The 24,215-nt window shown below is 36.4% G+C and overlaps 1 protein-coding gene across 1 annotated transcript in view; it reads left to right on the top strand.

The window, feature by feature from the left end:
* Nucleotides 1–24,215, top strand: part of si:ch211-186j3.6 (neural-cadherin) — a 440,558-nt gene that overhangs the window by 173,931 nt on the left and 242,412 nt on the right. The window contains 1 exon segment of the mRNA XM_056462007.1: nt 8,759–9,008. Within this exon segment, the coding sequence (XP_056317982.1) occupies nt 8,759–9,008 (250 nt within the window).

The following is a 24,215-nucleotide window of genomic DNA, read 5'->3' as shown; positions in this document are numbered from 1 at the left end:
ATTATAAAATATGTATCTGTACTCTGATAAATTTAAACTTGTTTCAATATTTAACAAAAAAAAAGCATCTAGACACTGTCCTTGGGAAAACTAGGCTGCTGAAAAATTAAGATCACTGCGGTTGTACAACATTGTTCAATCCCTCTTTTTTCTCACTTAGTTTTAGATTGCGCTAAGTAGATAACTTATTGATGGCACTTAAGTTTTAGTGTGTTGTTTCCAGAGAGAGCATATGTCTTACTACTAGTGCATTCACGTGTATGCATTTTTTGTTCATAGAGTATGTTTGATTGACTTTTTTGTCATTCATTCATTCATTCATTCATTCATTCATTCATTCATTCATTCATTCATTCATTCATCCATGCATCCATCCATTCGTCCATCTATTCATTCATCTCATCTCATCTATTCAAAAGTTTAGGACCAGTATTATTTTTTTTAGTAACATATTTGTTAGCTCAAGACAAACTCTTCACAACTTATTTTAAGTTCAAATTTCCAATATTAACTATTTGCATTTTACCTGCTTATTATTATTATTATTATTATTATTATTATTATTATTATTATTATTATTATTATTATTATTATTATTATTATTATTATTATTATTATTATTATTATTAATTATTATTATTATTATTATTATTATTATTATTATTATTATTATTATTATATCGGCTGTATATTAGTAATTATAAAGTACAGCATGGTCTTATTCTACATGCCTAATTACACCACAACACCTAAAGGCAACTATTATCTTACTATAAGCAGCAATTTAATACTTTGAGCTAAAAGCTAATAGTTAATAGTTTGCTTATAGTTAATCAAATACTACTAATATTACTAATAATAGTTAGTTTTCAAATTGCAGGGATTGTAACTGTAAAATTGTATGTTTAGCTCATACACTCATGCATGCATTCATTCATTCATTCATTCATTCATTCATTCATTCATTCATTCATTCATTCATTCATTCATTAACTAATTAATTCATTCATTCCCTCTCTCCCTCTACCCCAGTGGAACCACATCAAATTGACCAAAAGTGACAATGAAGAAAAATAACTTTCAAATAAATGCTTTAATTTCATTTTTTGATTGCTTTGTTCATCAAACAATCCTCAAAAAAAGAATAACATGGTCACAATATATGTATATATATATATATATGTATATATATATATATATATATATATATATATATATATATATATATATATATATATATATATATATATATATATATATATATATATATATATATATATATATATATATATATATACATACATATATATATATATATATATATATATATATATATATATATACATACATACATACATACATACATACATACATACATACATACATACATACATACATACATACATACATACATACATACATACATACATACATACATAGAAGGATTGTCATGATACTGGAATTCGGTACCAATCAATACTGAATTTTTAAAATGTTCATTTCCGTTTGTCCACATGCTCAACAGAAATGACTGAAAAACAGATGTGATTGGCCGTGAAGGTCATCAGTTCACCAAACTTATAAATAAACCAGCTGACGATGTGACTTTAAAACGCTCCAGTGTCCTTGTATCTGTGTTTGCACTCAGTAAACAACGGTGAGTTTGGTGAACTGATGACCTTCATGGCCAATCACAATTATTTCTGTTGAGCTCATGAACACAATGTCAAATCAGTGGTGTTGAAGAACGTGTTCAACAGCGCTCAAATGTTAGCGGAAATGGACATTTTTAAAATTTCAGTTACACAGCAAAACTGTTTACAAAGCTAATGATAAAAAAATCTATTTTTCTTGAGCTGTTAAGCAGCAATGATTTTTGAAGGATCATGTAAAAACAGTAGTAATTGATGTTGAAATTTACCTTAGTGCTTTCAGGAATAAAAACTGTTTATTTAAAATTAATGTTGAAAAAAGTATTAAGTATAATGAATATTTCTGTTATTATTTCACTTTTGATGATGAGAAGCATTTGAATATTTTAGCTGAGGTTGTATATTATGAATTACAAACAGCCATACAAAAAAGGCATATGTTTCTTAGTGCATTTCTATATAATATTTTGTTCTAAAAATCAAACTAAATATGTCATTATTTAATCATTAGCAAGCACTGAAAAAAAAGTAATTCAAAGATGATTCCTTCGATTTACACAATTTTTTAAAGTTAAGTGGTTGTTATCAATTTATTTGGGCTGAATTTAAACAAACAAATTAAGCTTTTTAACTAAATTTATTTTTTTTTGGTTCTTTAAATTCAACACATTTAAAATAATTGCAGACATAATTTTTTTTCAGTGAGCTGTGCAGTTGTCATTGTGCACCTTGACCATCATACACTATAAAAAATGCTCATTTGTGTAGGGACAACATAAAATAATTAAGTTAACGTATTAGTTTTTACAAGTTTAAGTGGATTTAACATAAAACAATTAAGTTGTTGTGAAGAAAACTCAAGAATTGGGCTGTTTCAGCTTAAAGTAAGAAGTTTGATCAACCAGCAAACATAGTTTTTGAGTGTAGTTAGTAAAACCATCAAAGTTGATTTTGTGGTTTTGCAAGCAGCCAGCATCAAACAAAGCATGGGCAGTCTGTATGCAACCAGTAGCCATGGCATTTGAGACTAGTATGGCCCTTATGGACAAAGTCTGTTTCTCTCGCACACAGAGAAAACAAGGCTAGAAGATGCTATTTTCTTCCTCTATCATTCTGTTTAACACCACCTTTGAAGCACTTCTCCCCTGATGTGCCCTTTCATGTGTCTAAATTGCACATTGAATCTAGAGTCTATGCACTAACTCCTGAGAGTGCACTTGTAGCACACAGAATGGAAGACACATGCCCTCGGCTATGATAAGAGCAGCTTTCATATTCTCATTAAGTTTTACACAACCACAGCTGCTATCAAAGCACCGCAGAAATGAAATGATGGACACAACAACAACTGACGACGACAGACAGACTGCATTTGCAGACACAACACCAAACAAATGAGAACCAAACAAAGTTACTATTATTAATAGCACTTTGATACTTTTGAGAGTAGCAGGTCTTGGAACAATTTAAGAATGTAACTGAGCTAGTTAACATACTGGAAGATATATAAAAAACTGATTTAAAAATAAAAACTTTCAGCCAAAACTCATGAGAAAATGTAACTATTTTATATATTGTCAGAAAAGTGGCTAATTTGTACATTCAGTACTCAGCATATGTAAGTACACCCCTCGCAAATCTCTCTTTTAAATTCATATTTTTAAACAATATTATATTTGTGCATATACATTAGATTAGTCAGTACTGAAGCCAATTCTGGAGCTTATCTAACAAAATAACATACGATAACGGTCCAAAAACTAGCACATCCAATAATATATGTAATAGAATAATATTAAATACAAATTTTAAAAAGAGGAAAAATCAAGTGAAGCAAAAAAATGAAAAATTTTGTTGAAATTTTGTAGGCTGAATTATTTTTAGCTTAAATTTAATTGTATTATCTTTCAATTTCTCAATATGTTTAATGACTAAAATATTATTTTAATATCTGTTTACATTGCTATATTGCTATATTACTTTTAAGAAATGGTTAAAAATATTCATTTTCGAAATGGAGTGTACTCAGTTATGTTGAGCACTGTATTCATTTGATTTTATATATCTTTATATGTATCTATTATTATTATTATTATTATTATTATTATTATTATATATTTATATATATATATTCATATGTATGTATGTATGTATGTATGTATGTATGTATGTATGTATGTATGTATGTATGTATGTATGTATGTATATATATATATATATATATATATATATATATATATATATATATATATATATATATATATATATATGTGTGTGTGTGTGTGTGTGTGTGTGTGTGTGTGTGTGTGTGTGTGTGTCTGCGTGTGTGTGTGTGTGTGTGTGTATGTATGTATGTATTTATTTGGTTTCATTTATATTATTAAAATTAAATGTCCAAAAATCTAAATTTCATGGCCAAAAATCACTTGACACTTTTGTCAGACAAAAATAAAATTGCAAGAAAATGCTTGAGACAACCACAGCTGCTATCAAAACACCACAGAAATGAAATGATGGACACAACAACAACTGACAATGACAGACAGACTGCATTTGCAGACACAACACCAAACAAAAGATAACAAAACAAACAAACTCTGCAAAGTTGCTATTATTAATAACGTCCTGACGTTTTGGAGAATAGCAAGCCATATATATATATATATATATACTGATTCACAAATTTTCAGTCTGATTTCATGAGGAATTGTAACTATTTTACGTGTTTGGAGATGAGGCTAATTTTTATGTATTTGTATGATTTAATAATTTAATTTATATGATTATTATTTATTTAAATTTTTTAAGGGGTCATGCCTTCAAACCCTAACCCTAACCCTATCCCTCATTGGTTGATGAGAAATTCTGACTAAAAAAGTTCAAATCAGTGTTGCCAGTTATAAATGACTTTTTCCAACCCAAAAGCTGTCCAAAATGCACCCAAACGCACAAAAAAACAAAAAAAAAAAACGCCAAAAATATTAGATTTTAACCTAGTTACTTAACTGTCATAATGTTTTAACCATACAGCAAACAACACCCGCAGTAACAAAACCACAACATAACCGGATCACATTGAAACATTGCCCCCTCTCACCCACATACTGCACTTATTGTTGTGTAGATTACACTACCTGTTAGAGTATGTTTTACTTTCGAAATGGGGTAAAAAAAAATCATCCTGTTTGGCATTTAAAGTTATTTTGAACATAATTAGATGCTGCTTGTCCATCAGACAGCACTTCTGTGTTTGTTCTTGGTGTTAATTGCGGGAATAAAATTATAATCGATAATAGTGTTATGATAAACTGCTGTGAGTTTAACTGTGAGTGATCCAGAGGGGAGTCAGATTTTAATACAGCTTTCCTTCACCTCCTCTTGCTGGTGGGCCCACATGGTTTGCGCTATGCACTTGTCACTACTAACTGAATGGAGTAGGAGCACACAGTTATGTTTTGTAAAATAAGTTGCATATAAAATTTACATTTCAAAGCCACTCAAAGTTTGTCAACCCACCTATGCCACTTTTTACCCGCACTATCAAATTCAAAACCAGCCAAGTCAGTGGGAATTCACCCAATCTGGCAACACTGGTTCAAATGCGATAAAATAATTAACACGAATTAGCTATTAAATCAAAAAGTTCTGAATTGCTGTGAGATTGAATTGCTATTTTTATAATAGTACACCTGTTGAAGTGTGCTGTTTCATGGAGGTCGGGCTTTTACAACGTCTTTTTATACATCTTATTGTATATATTTTTAATAATTGGTTCAATTTTAAATATTTAATTAAAATGTATATATTTTCATGGACAAAAATCAGTTGCACTTTTGTCAGACATAACTAAATCTGCAAGGAATTGTTTAAGACAACCACAGCTGGCATCAAAGCACCGCAGGAATGAAATGATGAACACAGCAACAATTGACAATGACAGACAGAATGCATATGCAGACACAACACCAAACAAAAGAGGACAAAACAAACAAACACACTGGAAAGGGACTGCTATTTAAAAAAAAAAAAGCCCTTGTGCTTTGGAGAATAACAGGTCTTGGCAGACATTTTGAGAGCTTAACGCAGAAACTCCTGGCAGAACTGGAAAGGTGATGCGGTGAGGTGTACAGCAGATGTGCTGATTAGCAGGTGCATACTAGCTAGCATCTGCACACCCGTCTGTGTGGGCTTCATAACAATTATCTCTACCCAGCACGAAATATCCTGCATGCTCCACTTAAACCTATCCAGGAGAACAGAAGAAAGACTACTTTTCAAGAATCATTTGTACAGTAATGTGGCTACCAACCAAGCATGTATAATGTATGTGATGGACAATTTATAATTTAAACATCTGTGGGAACAGTTACACTCGTAATGGCTGAGGTTTCCGGGATTTTATTTTAAGAGGTGTACTTCAGCTTTATGTAGATTGGGAATAAGTATGGAATTGAAATTGTTTGTTTTAATCTTTTAATCGTACTCCTATTTTGCAGTGTTTGGGGTAGATGGAATTGAGTTGGGTGTGGGATCTTCCAATAGGCTGATTGTATGTGTAGTTGGAAGGCCCTGATTGAGAGTAAACTGCAAGATTAATCCAAGTAGGATTACGCAAACTGTTTCAAGAAACTAGAGAATCAGTCAGAGGTGGGTGTACTGACTTATGCCTCATTCACACTAACAACAACTTTGTAGCTGTCTGTCACTCTGGGTGGCGACCTGCTGCAATCAGGTCTGTGTATGTCTACAGTACTGAGAATACAACCGGCCTCTGAGTGAGCTGAGAGAGGATCACATGAGCTGTACTGGTGCTCCTATTGGCTCTCTTCACTCTTCACTCTTCATTTGCATAAAGTTGATGGGTTCTCAAATGTGTTGCATCGCTCGACATGCTCACCTGGTCACCAACGGTCACTGTTGCATAGACGGAGGTCGCCGGAAGTAGCTCGGTCTCCATTGAAATGAACGGTCACTTGTTGCTTTGCCACTGCGAGTCGCTCATAGTGTGAATGAGGCTTTATTTTACTAGAAGATGTGATAATTTTAATAACTGAATTTATGACTAAAATAGACACAAAGAAGAAGCAGCTGAGTCGAAAGGCAAAGCTCTCGATATACCGGTCAGTTGTTCCTACTTTCACCTATGGTTATGAGCTTTGGGTCATGACCGAAAAGACAAAATCTCGGATACAAGCGGCCAAAATGAGTTTCTTTTGAGGGTGGCAGTGCGCACCCTTATAGATAGAGTCAGGAGCTCTGTCGCCTGAGAGGAGTTTGGAGTAGAGCCGCTGCTCCTCCACATCGAGAGAAGTCAGCTGAGGTGGCTCGGGCATCTGTTTCGGACGCCTACCTAGGGAAGTGTTCCAGGCATGTCCCACCGAGTGGAGGTCTCGGGGAAGAGCAAGGACATGCTGGACAGACTATGTCTCTCGGTTGGCCTGGGAACACCTCAGGATCTACCTGGAGGAGCTGGAGGAAGTGTCTGGGGAGAGGGACGTCTGGGGTTCTCTCCTGAGAGTGTTGCCACAGCAACCCAGCCCCGGAAAAGTAGATAAAAATGAATGAATGAATGAATGAATTAATGAATGAATGAATAGACACAAACACAATGAAACAAACAAATGCATGAATCAATATATGAGTTACAATGTTCTACATTTGCACTGTATGAACTTGTATGTGGTACTATTTCTGGACTCTGATTTTCAACACAGGCTCATTCTGAAAACTTAGCCCTAAATATGTTTCTGGATATCGCGAATTATGTAACCAGAGCTGCATATGCTGCATTTTGTCTTTAAAACAAATTCTACAGGCCGGTATGATGGCATTCCTTTTAGCGCTTACTAGCTGACTGCTTACCTGCATGCGAACAGCTATTCCGCTGTTACAAGTTTGTCTGGTAGCTCGACACGTACGTCGGCAGGCTGGAAGTGCAGAGTTGACTTCGATGATGGGGTTTTAGTCCGGTGAAGTAGTAAAATCTGAGAATGTGGAAAAAATCATGCTGGATTGTTTATTAAAACACTGCAGCTGGGTTTAGGGAAGTGGGTAGGTTGATTAATCTTTGCTTTTTAAAATACTATTGGTTGGGTTTACGGAAGGGCGGGGGGGCGTCGTTTGGTAGGTCAGTAAGTCAGTCAACAGCAGCAAAACTATGAATGCATGTGCACTGATCTGCTCATTTAATGAATGAGTTACACATTATTGTTTACAAAAAAGACAGGACTAAAATGTAGTCAGAAAGATAAAAAAAAAACTGACCAACATTTATTTACTTTTTTATTTATTTATTTATTTATTTTTTGTTATCTGCTGCATCGCACTGTTCATTAATTAAATGAATACATTGGAGTGCACATATTCAGCACAGTTACTGCCACAGCAAACCTGTCAAGTTTCTGTTTATATCAAACAGTTTTTACTGATGAAATTAGCATTTGTTTACACTGTCCTACATGTTGGAAGTAATTAAATGTACAACAATGTATATCCAAACATCTTTATTGGCTATTACATAGTTGTCGCTTGATAGACCATCCATCCATTCATCCATCCATCCATCCATCCATCCTTCCATCCAGTTGTCTTTAATATAGTTTGTAATCAGTGTATGCAATTGATCCATTCCGTAATGCGGTTTATAACATAGAGTACAACTCTAAATAGGATATATACTATTCAGCAGAAATTGTTGATTTTCCAAATTGCAGAGTCAGTAAAACCAGACCTCAGCTTGGGAAATGTTTACCTCTTTTGTCGACAATGGTTGAGTTGATGTCCAAAGCAGCTACTGTGTATGCAACACCTTATTCATAGTACATTTGAAACAGGCTCACACCTTATTGAACTCCATTGCATTTTACAGTAGTTGTCAGATACAATAAGACTCCTGCTTGGGATCTTTTGATTGCCAGTCATGTATAACCATTCCGTTTGTTTATTTGACAAGAGCCGATGCCCGAGCTATTTACACTGGGAAGCTCAAATAAAGATTGATCCTATTAGCTGATGTTGCACTTCTCTGTAGTGCAACTTTTAATGTTTTAATACCCACCTCCTGTATTTTTTTTCTCTCTCTCTCTCTCTCTCCCTCTGTTTTGCAGTATCAGCCAGCGATTGTGATTCGGAGCAGAATGCAGAGATTACATACTACACGCTTAGCCCAGATTTCATCATTTCAGCCCATGGCACCATATTCCCAGCAGGCCCTCTGGATTACGAGAGGCAAAACCACCTGTATGAATTTGTAGTGATGGCAGTGGATAAGGGTGAGGTTCCTCGCACTGGCACAGCCACTGTGCGTCTCCGAATGGCCAATGTCAACGACGAGCCTCCAGAGTTCTCGCAGCCTGTGTGAGTTGCTTATCTTTTCATTCCTTCACTCCTTGAGGAACATGATAATTATGGACTGTTGTTTTTATTTGGCCCTAAGCTGCAAATATTTTAATAAGCCAAGATATTGTTATCAGGGTAGCAGTTAACATATTAATTAATGTAATTTTCCCAAACCCCTGCTCTGTGTATTTCCACAATGTTGATGTGTCCTCACATCTAAACTAGCTGCATGTTTAGAACAAATACATAGAACGTACTGATGTTTTCATAGTATGTTGTATAGGCTGTGCTGTGTGACTGACACAAGGCTGTGGTCCTTGTTAGTGTGATTGGGTAAGTAGACCTGATGGTGGGTATATTGCTGCTGCGTTGCTGTGTTTTTATGGGGTGGATGTAACAGAGATCAGCTTGCAGGAGCTGTGTGAGTAAACCTCAACCTTCTGACCCTCAAGAAACACAATAAAACCTGATGATAGGTATTGCGGCTGGGCTCCAGACTAACTATTTTCAAAAGGAGCTCTGTAGCCTCTTACTGAAAATGTTTGGGAGAACAAGCTTTGGACATGGTAAATCACCCTTGTAATGAATTAGCTCAATGTGATTTGAAGATTAATTTGAAAGGAGCTTCATAAGATATGACTCTTTAAATACAAACAAACGAATATGACTTCAATTACAGCTATTGCTATCAAAAATAAAAACACATTTGTGTTTAAGCAGGGTGACAAGATTGAAGTTTAAGACATTAGATTTATAAATATGCACTGGCACCTTTCTTTATACAAAATGAAACTTTATTGACTAACAGAAACTTACTCTTAACACAAACATGCATTCATACAGGTTGTAGAAAGAGTAAATAAAGAAAAATAAGAGTTTGAGCGAGTGTAAGGATGGAAAAACCTCAGATTTTTTAAGACCAAACCAAGCAAACCAAAAATAATCAGTTTAAACCCTTCTATTGTTTCTTTAGGGGTTACATTTAATTTACACCAGTTCAGTGGTAATCTGGAGGCATAACTTCAGTTCCTTTTGTGATGTGAAGAACTCCCTCTGTTGAGCTAATGTTGCCACGTGGTTAGCTGGTGGTCAGCTCTTTGTCCTCACGAGGCTTGGAGTGGGGTGGAGTCTGGATTTTCAGTTGAGGTGACAAAAACTAGTCGTGTTGACTTTTGATTTCACGGCACACTAAACTTGAGCAGAATCTCGACGGAAGGAAAAGAAAGTAAGTTATCGGGGATGGGAATGTCTGAGCTGTGCGGTAGACCTATTTTGTCAAAGTCCACAGCTGCTCCCTGGAGTTCTTTAGGTGTTCTCCTGGGGTTCTTCTGGATTCTAGTATGGGTTTTGGTCTGGGCGGTGGCCTTAGGCTACCAGCTTTTATAAGGGTGGTCTGATAACCACCCCCAGCAGCAGAATTGACCAATGAAAAGTCCCCCGAGGCACGTTTTACAGTCTTTTGTTCCGAAGCATGGTGATTTGCGTAGGCAGTCTGGGTTTAAGCTTATGCAAAAATGTTTAAAGTTTTTTAAAATGTTAATATGTTGCACAAATATTAACATAAAATGTAAACAATCGTTCAGTACACCAAATTAGCTTTGCAGGGACATCAAACATGAACAATCTATGATCTTGTTTAGCTGTGGTAAAGTTAAACATTGATTGCAGAAGCATTAAAACCATAATATTAATACATGAGCAAGAGACTTGCTGCAATACACATGATATCACATAAAGAGAGAATAAAGTTTAAAGCATAAGTCTTAAGCAAGGAGTGTATGGAAGTTTGACCAGGTCTCTGTGTGTCCATTCCTTTTGTGTCGTAAATACCTTGGAATTGTATTACACACGGAACATCCAGTCTTTTCCTGGGTAGGAGAGGTTGATAGTGTACCATTTGTGGAATAAAGCAAAATAATTATGTGTCTGATCGGCCATGTTCATTACACCTTTTAGTGTAATTGTTCACATATTTCCCCATAGCTGTTTTACTGACAGCTTATTTGCTAATAAATATTCTTATAAATATGTTATGTTAAATTATAATGTTTACAAGTTCATTCATTCATTCATTCATTTTCTTTTTGGCTAAGTCCCTTTATTAATCTGGGGTCGCCACAGCGGAATGAACTGCCAACTTATCCGGTATATGTTTTAAGCAGCAGATGCGCTTCCAGCTGCAACCCATCACTGGGAAACACCCATACACTCTCATTCACACACATTCACTACGGACATTTTTTTTTAGCTTACCCAATTCACCTGTACCACATTTCTTTGGACTTGTGGGGGAAATCATCACCCGTAGGAAACCCACACGAACGTGAACCCACACAAACATGCAAACTCCACACAGAAATGCCAACTCACCCAGCCTAGGCTCGAACCAGCGACCTTCTTGCTGTGAGGCTACAGCACTACCTACTGCGCCACCGTGTTGCCCTGTTTACAAGCTCTCTTTGAAATTCAAAGTGTCTCTTAGAAATTCAAATCTGAAGTTGAGAGTGATAAATTCTTCAGAAAAATTTATTTTTATTGTTTTGGCAGCAAACAAATATACAACAGAAAATGACAAACAACATTAAAGAAATCAGCAGATATGAATAGATTTTCTATTTATAATGAAACAAAAAGGTTAAATTAATAAACAACACCTGAAGTGTATATAGCACAGGTGTCAAACATTTACATATCTTACATATTACCGAGGGCCACAGGTCTGCACAATATGGTTGAACATGTGAAATTCGGTCTTATGGTGCTGCGAAAAGGAGTGGGATAAAACAAGATGATTAGAGATTTTAAAAAGCGAGCGATTAGTGCATATTTAAAATTTCTGTCCAGAGAGGTCTTGTTTTTCAAAACAAATAAATAACTGGTCAGCACTGATCCTCATGTTGCTCCAAACCTGTAGGAATAATAAAAACAAAGCAAATAATGTATACATATATTTAAGAAAGCATTTATTCTAGAAATACCACTTTTACTTTATTTAACTTTTTAATTTATACCACTTTTACTTTACTTTATTTGAAGTTTCCCAGTCAACTTCATTGAGCCACTGCAAAAATGTATGCAAGTGCTGTTAAAGGGGAAGATATTTTTTAAAACACATTCTTAGTTATTTTGCAAGATACTAATATTCAGCTTACATTGCAATTTAAAGATTTAACTAAGTAAATAAATTTATGAGAAATATAAATGTAACATTTTCTTGCTCTGTTAAACATCACTTGGGATATTTTTAAAAAAGAATTACAATTTCAAAGGAGGCTGAATAATTTTGCCTTTAAATGTATGTCGTTCATATATAATACTTACCTTTAAATAAGCTTCAATGTGGCATTACTTGACTCTTGAATAAGAAGGTTAACAACATACAACAACAAAAAACACAGAAAGTGCTGAAGTGAAATGTGTTAGTCTCCCCTCAATGCTGACCATGCATACAAAAACTAAACACCAAAAACCACAAAATAATTAATACATTTTTTAAAGTTTTTTTTTTAAGTTTCAAATAATTAAAAAAATAAGTATATCAAAAGAACACACGCTTACTTTAGATATGGTTAGACACATGTTTTGTCAAACACATGCAGATGCCATACATCAATTCTCAATAAAACAATAACAAAAATAAAGTCGACAACACCGAGAATCCAAAGGATCCAATATTTTTATTATTATAGTTATTATTTACTTAAAAAATGTCAAGACAAAAACATTTTCTATTGTCCCTAATATAAATTCATAGGTGGAAACACAGCTCTGAAAAATACTAAGCAACAAATTCACAACCTGGGACCTGACAGTGGAGGTTTGTGCGTGGATGGCTGTGTATCATATTTTTTGTGATTCCCTGTGATGATTTCTGTGCACATGTTACCTAACTGAGGTGATTGGTATTTAATGTTTTTTATGTGTATAAAAGCTGGTTGGTTGACGGAAAGACACATTATGGCAATATGCAATATCCAATTAATAAATGCACTTAAATCAAAGTAGTGTAAGAAGTTATATGAGGAGAGGCTAACTAGCTAACAATGTAGCTTTCAAGTACACAGTTCAAGATAACAACAATATAACTTAAAACACTTATTTTAGAAACCCTCAAAAACTTTTGAACACATTTTACTTACTCATTGTAGATTTTTTATTATGGCTTTAAACATATCAGACCCTGCATCTGAATTGATAGACTGAATGGAGCACACTCAAAAGTAAACATATCAAACATCTGGCTCCCTTAAAGGGCCAGCATTTTCTGAAAACTTTATCTAACAACTTTGTGTTTAGAATAAGACAGACAGCCTGTGTATGTGCGTATTAATGCCTACATCATTTTTTTTTTTTTGTCCTAAGATTAATGCACTTCTCTATAAATAGCAACATAAAGCATCAGAGTAGATGGTGCAGTAATGGTTAAACAGTACTTTACCATTTATTGTCACAGTTACTACCTATAATGAGTACATAAAGTAAATTACTGTAATTTATTCTTTACACAACATAATATTATACAAATCCTACTCGTTTTACAGTAAAATACTGTTTCCTTTTATTACAGCAAAACACTGGCTATTTTACAGTTATTTACCACATAATCTACAGTAAGGGTTAACAGTGTAGCAACCTCAGTACTAATGCAATAAAGTAGCCTAACTTAATGCATTTATTGTGTATAAAACTAAAACATGATGACATTCAGAGCAAAAGTATCTCATGATAGTATTAACAATATTAAGTGAAGTTTTACTAATTCATTTCGATAACTTCATATGATTGTTCGTGGTTGGCCTCTCATCTGTAATCAGCAATAATCCAATCAGATTCATTCAAGCTTACAATAAATAGACAGATTTTGCCCTACTACCTTATCTTCGTTTTGAAGGAATCCCCCCTTTCAAACCATCTCCTCATTTTCCTCACTTTACCAGGGGGAGCTCTCGAGACCTTCCTGATTTCGGATCCCCTTATATGCTTATGACCAGGCGGGAGCCCTGGGCTCAATTATCTCCGAGCTCAAGGTTCTTTCCCGGGACAGCATGCCAAACCTGATATTAGCATCAACCATATCGAAATGTGAACTCTTAAACTGTAATAATACTACAATAATTATATTACATTACATTATTTAATACAGTTCAATACCAGTCTTATTGAATATGAATCCCCCACATTTCTGCCAGGGGTTATTGTTACTGCAGAAAAACCATAGTAAAAGCTGCAAATTTGGGAAACAGAATGCCTTCCAACCTGATCGTTATTGCACAGTGTTTCAGCTGTTTTCTTTGTCAGTGTTGTGGAGAAGGACAGTGCTGTTTCATTTGTCTGTAAACTAGATTCCTTTATGGTTTCTCTCTAGCTGTCTGAGTGACTTTCTTTTAAACTGAGCTGAAATGGCCTGTGCTGCTCACACTTTTTTTCACACACTATTTTGCTTCACCTTTGGTGCATTCAGAGATATATCTCACATGCAAGAGAATGTCATCGCTTATCAATTTGGCAAAACAATAGTAGTGCCAGTGTGACCTCTAACAAAATGTTGTTTCACTGTCAGGAAAAAAATGTTGCAATATGTTACCATTTACTGGAGAACTGTGTTGTGGTCATTTGTGTTCTATTTTATACCTTCTGTGCTTGAAGCTCATGTTTGAATCTCCCTCAGAACTGGACAAGTAGACCTGGCAGGGGGGTTGTATTGCTGCTGTGATAAGGATTGGCGTGAGGTTCAGAGGGTGAATGTAACAGAGACTAGATACTGGAGCTGTGTGAGTAAACATCAATCCCCTATCCTCAAAAACCATTCCAGCACCTAACTCCAGGGGCTGTAGGCTTTAATGCCCTTATCCCATCTCAGAAACTCAGGTTTAAGACTCAGAGGGGTTATATTGGTGCACAATCCTGGTAGCTGAATCTGTATGAGTAAGCTTCACTCCCCTGGCCTCTAGAGTTCTAGGGGTACAGTAGTAACTGACAATAGGGGTTATGGTCTTGAGCAATCTTGATAGCATGCAACTCCCATGCCAGAAACTCAGGTTGAAATTCTCCTGAGGATTGAGTAAGTAGACCCTGAGGCGATGTATTGGTGTTGTGACCCATGTAGGAGTGAGGTTTAAGTATAATGGAATCTTGGTAGTAGGAATTTCACTCTCTGGGCATAAGCGAGTGATGCTAGATCCTGCTGTCCTTAGCATCCTTGTTAGAGTGCCCAGCTCCCAGGCCAAAAATTCAGTTTTGAATCCTGGTTGGATCTAAAGTAGTATATCCAAAGTGAACTCAAACCTTAATCCTCTGGTTTTAAGAGGCACTCTAGCATCTGACTCTATGATCTGTAGTATTTAGCACCTTTGTTTTTGCTCACTTACGTACCTGAAACTCAAGTTTGAAACCCAGAAGGTATATTTTCTCAGACGAAGTACCAAAATCAAAGTAGTTGAGGCTGTACAAGTAAACTTCAACCATTTTTCTAGGGATGTGCAATATGACTATATGTGTTGTATGGACAAAATAAAAAGTCTATCATATTGTTCTCTATGATTTATACTGTGGTGTAGCAAAATTTTTCGTTTTCGATAATGCTTTTTTATAATTTGTGACTGCAATATTTTACACCCTTATAGGGATGCGGACAGAAACATAAATAGCATCACTGTGAGAAAGTCGCAATCTTGTGCCTATAATTATTAGTGTTTGAAAAGTGTCTTATATTGATTTAAAATTAATTTAACATTTCTACATTCTTAATCAAACATTTTTCCTGAAGATCTAAATTAAGTGAGAAATATAATCCCATATGAATGAAGTTCTACACTCACCAGCCACTTTATTGGGTACACCTTACTAGTACCGGGGTGGACCCCCTTTTGCCTTCAGAACTGCCTTAATCCTTTGTGGCATAGATTCAACAAGGTACTGGAATATTCCTCAGAGATTTTGGTCCATATTGATTTGTCGATTGCACATCCATGATACCAATCTCTTGATCTACCACATCCCAGAGGTGCACTGTTTGATTGAGATCTGGTGACTGTGAAGGCCATTTGAATACAGTGAACTCATTGTCATGTTCAAGAAACCAGTCTGAGATGATTCACATTTTATGACATGGTGCGTTATCCTGCTTAAAGTAGCCATCAAAAGATACGTCGTACACTATGGATACACTGTCGTCGTAAAAGGATGGACATGGTCAGCAACAAAACTCAGGTAGGCTGTGGCTAATGGGCCCAAAGTGTGTCAAGAAAATATCCCCCACACCTACCTGAACCATTGATACAAAGCTTGATAGATCCATGGTTTCATGATGTTGATGCCAAATTTTGTCCCTGGCATTTGAATGTGGCAGCAGAAATCGAGACTCATCAGACCAGGCAACATTTTTCTAATTTTTTATTGTCCAATTTTGGTGAGCCTGCATGAATTGTAGCCTCAGTTTCCTGTTCTTAGCTGACAGGAGTGGCACCCGGTGTGGTCTTCTGTTGCTGTAGCCCATCCGCCTCAATGTTGGACGTGTTGTGCATTGAGAGATGCTCTTCTGCATACCTCAGTTGTAACGAGTGGTTATTTGAGTTACTGTTGCTTTTGTGTCAGCTCGAACCAGTCTGGTCATTTTCCTGTGACCTCTGGCATCAACAAGGCATTTGTGCCCATAGAACTGCCGCTCACTGGATATTTTCTTTTTTTCAGACCATTCTCTGTAAACCCTAGAGATGGTTGCATGTGAAAATCCCAGTAGATCAACAGTTTCTGAAATACTCAGACCAGCCCGTCTGGCACCAACAACCATATCACGTTCAAAGTCACAAACATTACATGCTATGGTTAATGTCCTTGTTTGCATGCATGCCTCCAATGCAGAAGTACTTATCTGAATGGGGAAAGCAGATCCAGAATGGCTACAATTGTGCTGGATGTAACCGTGTTAATTTAGGAGCCCCCAAGTCTCATGAAGGCACTAACAACTGTTACTAAAAATTGTTTCCTTAGCATTCTTGTTAGTGTGTCCACCTCATAGGTCAAACAATCTAGGTTTGAATCTACCTGGGCAAATACGTGCCGTGACCGTATGGTGAGTTTTTACTGGGATGAGTGTATAACAAAAGTAGGAGCTTTATGAGTAATCCTCACTCTCCTGGCTTCCAGAAACACTAGCAAACCATGGTAGGATCTGCAGTGATTAGAGTCTTTGATAGCATGCTGGGTTTTGTTTATTTTTAGTGCATTTGGTAGAAAGACTGGAAATTCACCAGTGCAGAAGGTGCATTAGTTCAGCAATTCTAGTCTGAAGTGTCAGAGACCATTAAAGTGGCTATGGACATCAAAGAAGTTGCTCAGTAGTGTTTGATTAGGTCTGGATTCTCACACTTCCTGCACTTCCTGACAGTGCTGTGAACACACTCTGGGACAGGTGAAAGGGAAACATCTTGATGACTGTCCTTTTACACTTTTTAGTGCATGTGCTTTTTTTAGTGTTATTAAGAGCAGGAACATGGAGCTTGTGATGAGCTGAGCAATTTTCACTACCCAGTGGAGAGTTTTCTTGTACTTCAAAATAAGTGATGCTCTCATAGTTGACCAGAAGCAAACATAAACTGAAAATATTGGCTTTAACAGAAGCTTCAACTTTGTGTGCATTAGTGTTACCTAATTTTGTCATGTACGGTTAATTAAGTTGAATTGAATTGAATTGAATTGAATTAAATTTATTTATTCATTTTCTTTTCGGCTTAGTCCCTTTTTTAATCCTGGGTCGGCACAGCGGAATGAACCATCAACTTATCCAGTATATGTTTTTACGCCGCGATTGCCCTTCCTGCTGCAACCCATCACTGGGAAACATTCATACACACTCATTCACACATATAGACTACAGACAATTTAGCCTACCCAATTCACCTGTACCACGTCTTTGGACTTGTTTGGGAAACTGGAGCACCCGGAGGAACATGCAAACTCCACACAGAAATGCCAACTGACCCAGCCAAAGTCCGAACCAGCGACTTTCTTGCTGTGAGGCGAATGTGCTACCCACTGCACCACTGTGCATCACTAATTAATTTAATTTAATTTAATTTAATTTAATTTAATTTAATTTAATTTAATTTAATTTAATTTAATTTAATTTAATTTAATTTAATTTATTTTAATTTAATTTAATTTAATTTAATTTAATTTAATTTAATTTAATTTAATTTAATTTAATTTAATTTAATTTAACCATTTTCTTGTCGGCTTAGTCCCTTTATTAATCCGAGGTCGCCACAGCGGAATGAACCGCCCACTTATCCTGCACATGTTTTACGCAGCGGATGCCCTTTCAGCTGCAACCCAGCACTGGGAAACACCCATACACTCTTGCATTTAAACTCACACATACACTACAGCCAATTTAGTGTATTTAATTCACCAAATCACATGTCTTTGGACTGTGGGGGAAACCGGAGCACCCGGAGGAAACCCATGCAAACATGAGGAGAACATGCAAACTCCACTCAGAAAAAGCCAACTGACCCATCATAGACTCGAACCAGGGACCTTCCTGCTGTGCTAACCACTGAGCCACGGTGGCACCCTTTTTATTTTATTATTTTTATTTTTTGTGGCAACTTTTGACTAAGACTGTTGCAAAAAATAATAATAATTATACAAATAATGTAAGTTTAGATGTTCTAATATACTGTAAATGCTGTACTGAAGGATTGCTGTGTTGGATACTTTGTTGTTAAATAGTTTCTTGAGCCATTATATCTGGTTGGTTAACCTTGACGCGGCATCATCACTTTTTCAAAACACTCAAAAGTACAATATGGCTATAGTCATTGTGGTGTGACATGATGAATGAACAGAGTGTCTGTGACCAGAAGTATAATGTGAAGTCCTCAAACTGTCAAACTTCTAGGCTAGTACTGTTTTTTTCCTTCTTTGTTAATGTTCACTGTAAATACAGATGAAATGCAGTTATATGAAGCATTCATAGAACTTTGGAAATTAACATTTTACCTTCTAGTTCAGGTACTGTAAACAGAACTAAGATATCAATATTTCTAACTAGCCTGTAGTGATATCTATTATTTTTTTTACTAGCTTTATCAACTCAAAACGTATGATCTTATTTACTTTCTGTATATACACTCACTGGCCACTTTATTAAGTACACCTTACTAGTACTAGGTTGGACCCAGGTTTTGCCTTCAGAACTGCCTTAATCCTTCATGACATAGATTCAACAAGGTACTGGAAATATTCCTCAGAGGTTTTAGTCCATATTGACTTGATAGCATCATGCAATTGCTGCAGATTTGTTGGCTGCACATCCATGATGCCAATCTCTTGTTCTACCACATCTCAAAGGTGCTCTATTCGATTGAGATCTGGTGACTCTGGAGGCCATTTGAGAACAGTGAACTCATCGTCATGTTCAAGAAACCAGTCTGAGATGATTCACACTTTATGACATGGCTCGTTATCCTGCTGGAAGTAGCCACCAGAAGATGGCTACACTGTGGTCATGAAGGGATGGACATGGTCAACAACAATACTCAGGTAGGCTGTGGCATTGAGACAATGCTTAATTGGTACTAATGGGCCCAAAGTGTGCCAAGATTATATCTCTCACACCAATACATCCGAATGTCACAGCAGAAATTGAGATTAGGATTGGATCGACAGACGATGCCATCATCTATCGCTGATGGCCGATAGACATCACGGTGCTGAGGCCCCTGTCGCAGTGGCAACCCACTTGTTAAAAAATTATGCCAGAGTTCCCCAGAAAAAGTGATTGACAGGTGGTGATTTGTGTGTAATTTATCTTTATTTATTTATGATTTGGTTATGGGTAAAACAAAGGCCAGGCAGTTGAAACAGTAGGCTACAAATAATATTTTTTTTAATGAATGAATTAATTATTCAGAAATAATTAATTAACCGCCGCCTACAACGACGATGCCATCGACCATCTAAATGTTTTACATTAGACATCGTACGTTGCCAAATTAGTCGACATCATCCAACCCTAATCGAGACTCATCAGACCAGGCAACATTTTTTTACCATCCCTCACTGGATATTTTCTCTTTTTCTGACCATTCACTGTAAACCCTAGAGATGGCTGTGAATGACAATCCCAGTAGATCAGCAGTTTCTGAAATACTCAGAACAGGCCCATCTGGCACTAACAACTATGCCCTGTTCAAAGTCACTTAAATCACCTTTCTTCCCCATTCTGATGCTTGGTTTGACCTGCAGCATATTGTCTTGACCATGTCTATATGCCTAAATGCACTGAGCTGCTGCCATGTGATTGGTTGATTAGAAATTTGCGTTAACGAGCTGATGGACAGGTGTACCTAATAAAGTGGCCGGTAAGTGTGTGTGTGTGTGTGTGTGTGTGTGTGTGTGTGTGTGTGTATATAGGCAATTAGATTCTACGTCTTCTTTAAGTAAGCTATTACATATTACAGCATATTAGTTCACATGTAAATGTAGTCTATTTGCTCTGTTAAGGAGCAGTCTTTGCCTCTGACCTGATGTTGCTGTTCTTGTTACCGTATAGGAAAACAGCTATAACCATACAATATTATCTTCCTTATTATGTGACTTATCCTTTCCTTATCTCCATCTCCTCTTGTGCAGACCTTGTCGATGAGGTCTTTCCTCAGTTGCAGCTTTAATTTGAGTCTCATTTCTTTGATATTTCTGTTGTGCTGACTGTGGACTGTTATTGTTGTTTAGTTTTTTTTTCCATCTTGTTGGCGGAGCTATGGCCCTTGGCCATTTTAATTGACTGATTTTCTGGCAGAGAGCTCACTGAATCAGAGAGGCAGATTCAATCAGCCGTGCATTCAGCTGAAGCTGGAGAAACTGAGAACAGAGGAGGGTGGAGGGTGGGCAGACAGACCTCGATCAGAGGGTCCAAAAAAGAACAGGCGAGCAAGGCAGATTTTTGTTTCAGCTGCGCTTCCAGTCCCCTAAAAGGCCTTTTTAATTACTTTTTGCATTTGTATTCTAGTGTGTGCATCTGTGTCTGCATGGTTATACCCGAGAGCGTGAGTTTGAGACGTGAATGACTTGGGTGTCTGCTTAGAACATTAAAGTCTATGCAAAATCCAAAAAAGGACCCTATTTGCTTTTTGGTGTTATTGTACATACCGCATTCATTCATGCATGTTATTTCAAAGAGAGAGAGATTATTTCAAAGAGAGAGAGATAGAGAGAAATCTTTATGCAAAATGTAATAATCTGTACTGCCTCTGCAGTCATTCTTTTTGGCTGACATCACTCTTGCTTTTTATTTTTCAACTCTTCCCCTCAAACTACTTACATTCTTCTCTCACTGAATATTCTGTTGCACTCAGAAAGGCGTCACATTATGGTAGTAAAATAGGTTCTGAATGCTGATTCATGTTGAGCAAAGATGTGTGTTTCTTTTTTCTTTCTTCTTTTTTTTTTTGCTGCTAAACTGCTTTTGAAAACAGCAACGTGTCTTCGGTTGTCATTTTGAGAAATGTAGCCTCATACAATGTGTGCTGCATTCCTAAAAATGCTGCACAAAAGCTGATTTCCTCCTAGTGTCGGAGGGGAACGACTTTTATGTTGCTCTTTTTTACTGTTATGGGGTATTTGGTTTTATTAGGTGAGCATGCAAATAATAATTGAAGACTTCTGCACTTGGGAAAGTTGAAAGAGGGCTGAAAAACACACTTGAGCATTGTAATGAAATGCTCTCTAATTATCATCTGCACAGGTACAGTCATCAGCAAGATATCTGATTATTACAGCAGCTTATCTGCTGTACAAGCAGGAATAACGTTTAGTCCAGCCATTTTTGTATAACCGATTCAGGAAATACTTAACTGTGGATGGCTAATAGCTGGAGTCTAATTAGACCCACTCTTTACTACATTAAATGCGTATCTAAATTAGCTGCTACACAGCTATGCTGAAGACATGGCCTTGTTCACACTGTAGAGAATGTCTCTGAAGTCTACACTGGTTGTCATAATAATGGAACATACTTTCATAAACAGATATATATGATACTGTTTATAATTAGGTTTTGTCTTTTATGTGAATAAATCTTTAAGTTTAGTCAATAAATATTACTATATATAAACATCACTGTTTATACTATGTATCCAGTGCATCCAGAAAGTAATTATAGCGCTTCACTTTTTACACATTTTTTTATGTCACAGCCTTATTCCAAAATGGATTAAATTCATCTGTTTCCTCAAAATTCTACACACAATACCCCATAATGACAATGTGAAAAAAGTTTTTTTTGAAATTGTTGCAAATTTATAAAAAAAAAAAAAGAAAAATCACATGTACATAAGTATTCACAACCTTTGCTCAATACTTTGTTGATGCACCTTTGGCAGCAATTACAGCCTCAAGTCTTTTTGAAAATGATGCCACAAGCTTGGCACACCTGTCTTTGGGAATATTTGCCCATTCCTATTTTGAGTACCTCTCAAGCTCTATCAGGCTGGATGGGAAGTGACAGTGTACAGCCATTTTCAGATCTCTCCAGAGATGTTCAATAGGATTTAGGTCTGGGCTCTGGCTGTACCAGTCAGTGACATTTATTGAGTTGTTGTGAAGCCACTCCATTAATATTTTCGTGGTGTGCTTTGGGTCATTGTCCTGCTGGAAGATGAACCGTCACCCCAGTCTGAGGTCAAAAGCCCTCTTAAGTAGATTTTCATTCAGGATGTCCATGTACATTGCTGCATTTATCTTTCCCTCTTTCCTGACTAATCTTCCAGTTCCTGCTGCTAAAAAACATCCCCACAGCATGATGCTGCCACCACCATGTTTCACTGTAGGGATGGGATTAGCCTGGTGATTAGCGGTGCCTTGTTTTCTAAAAATCTAACACCTGGCATTTACTCCAAACAGTTCAATTTTAGTCTCATCAGACCAGAGAATTTTGTTTCTTATGGTCTGAGAGTCTTTTTGATGTTTTTGGGCAAATTCCAGGTGGGGAGTGGCTTCTGTCTGGTCATGCTACCATACAGGCCTGATTGGTGGATTGCTGCACAGATGGTTGTTCTTCTGTAAGGTTCTCCTCTCTCCACAGAAGAACGCTGGAGCTCAGACTATCGAGTGACTATCAGGTTATTGATCACCTCCCTGACGATGACCCTTCTTCCCCGATCACTCAGCTTAGATGGCCGGCCAGCTCTAGGAAGTGTCCTGGTGGTTCCAAACATCTTACACTTATGGATGATGGAGGCCACTGTGCTCATTGGAACTTTCAGAGCAGCAGAAATTTTTCTGTAACATTTTCCAGCCTTGTGCCTCGAGACAGTCCTGTCTCGGAGGTCTGCAGACAATTCCTTTGTCTTCATGCTTGGTTTGTGCTTTGACAAGCACTGTCAACCCTGGGACCTGATATAGACAGGTGTATGCCTTTTCAAATCATGTCCAATCAACTGAATTTACCACATGTGAACTCCAATTAAGCTGCTCAAACATCTCAAGAATGATCAGAGGAAACCGAATGAACCTGAGCTCTATTTAGAGCTTCACAGCAAAGGCTGTAAATACTTATGTACATGGGATTTTTCAGTTTTTTTATTTGTTTTTAAATTTGCAACAATTAAAAAAAAAAAAAACTTTTTTCACATTGTCATTATGGGGTATTGTGTGTAGAATTTTGAGGAAATATATGAATTTAATCCATTTTGGAAAAAGGCTGTTACATAAAAAATGTGGAAAAAGTGAAGCGCTACGAATACTTTCCGGATGCACTGTATGTACATTGGAAAAATACAGCTTTAATTAAGCCCCATTTAGACTAGCCAATTTGTATTGTTGGTTACTTCAATCACTGTGTCAGATTATGCAAGTTTTGTCTAGATTAAATCTTGATGTGTTGTGGGTACCGATCTGCCAGACTACACATTGCTTTGCAATCAATCATCGAATGACGTCTATAACAAGCATTCTGTCATCTAGTTGCCGCATAAATAACAAATGCCTCTGTAATTTTCTATTGAGTATTTCCTACATATACGTGTGTGTCTGAACAAAAACAGTAGAAAAACAGAATCATTCTGTGCCAGCAAGAGGTGCAAAATTTTAAGCTGCAGAAGTGGTTTCCCTGCAACAACTGTAAACAAAGCAGAACTGTTCTCACAAATGCTAACATTACTTAGAATTAAAATTGACAACAAAACTCTCAGTACACAGACACTTACCTTCAAAAATGCATTA

Source organism: Danio aesculapii, chromosome 7, assembly GCF_903798145.1.
Source record: "Danio aesculapii chromosome 7, fDanAes4.1, whole genome shotgun sequence".
Taxonomy (NCBI): domain Eukaryota; kingdom Metazoa; phylum Chordata; class Actinopteri; order Cypriniformes; family Danionidae; genus Danio; species Danio aesculapii.
Note: the sequence above shows the minus strand (reverse complement) of the source record. Positions and strands in the feature narration are given on the sequence as shown.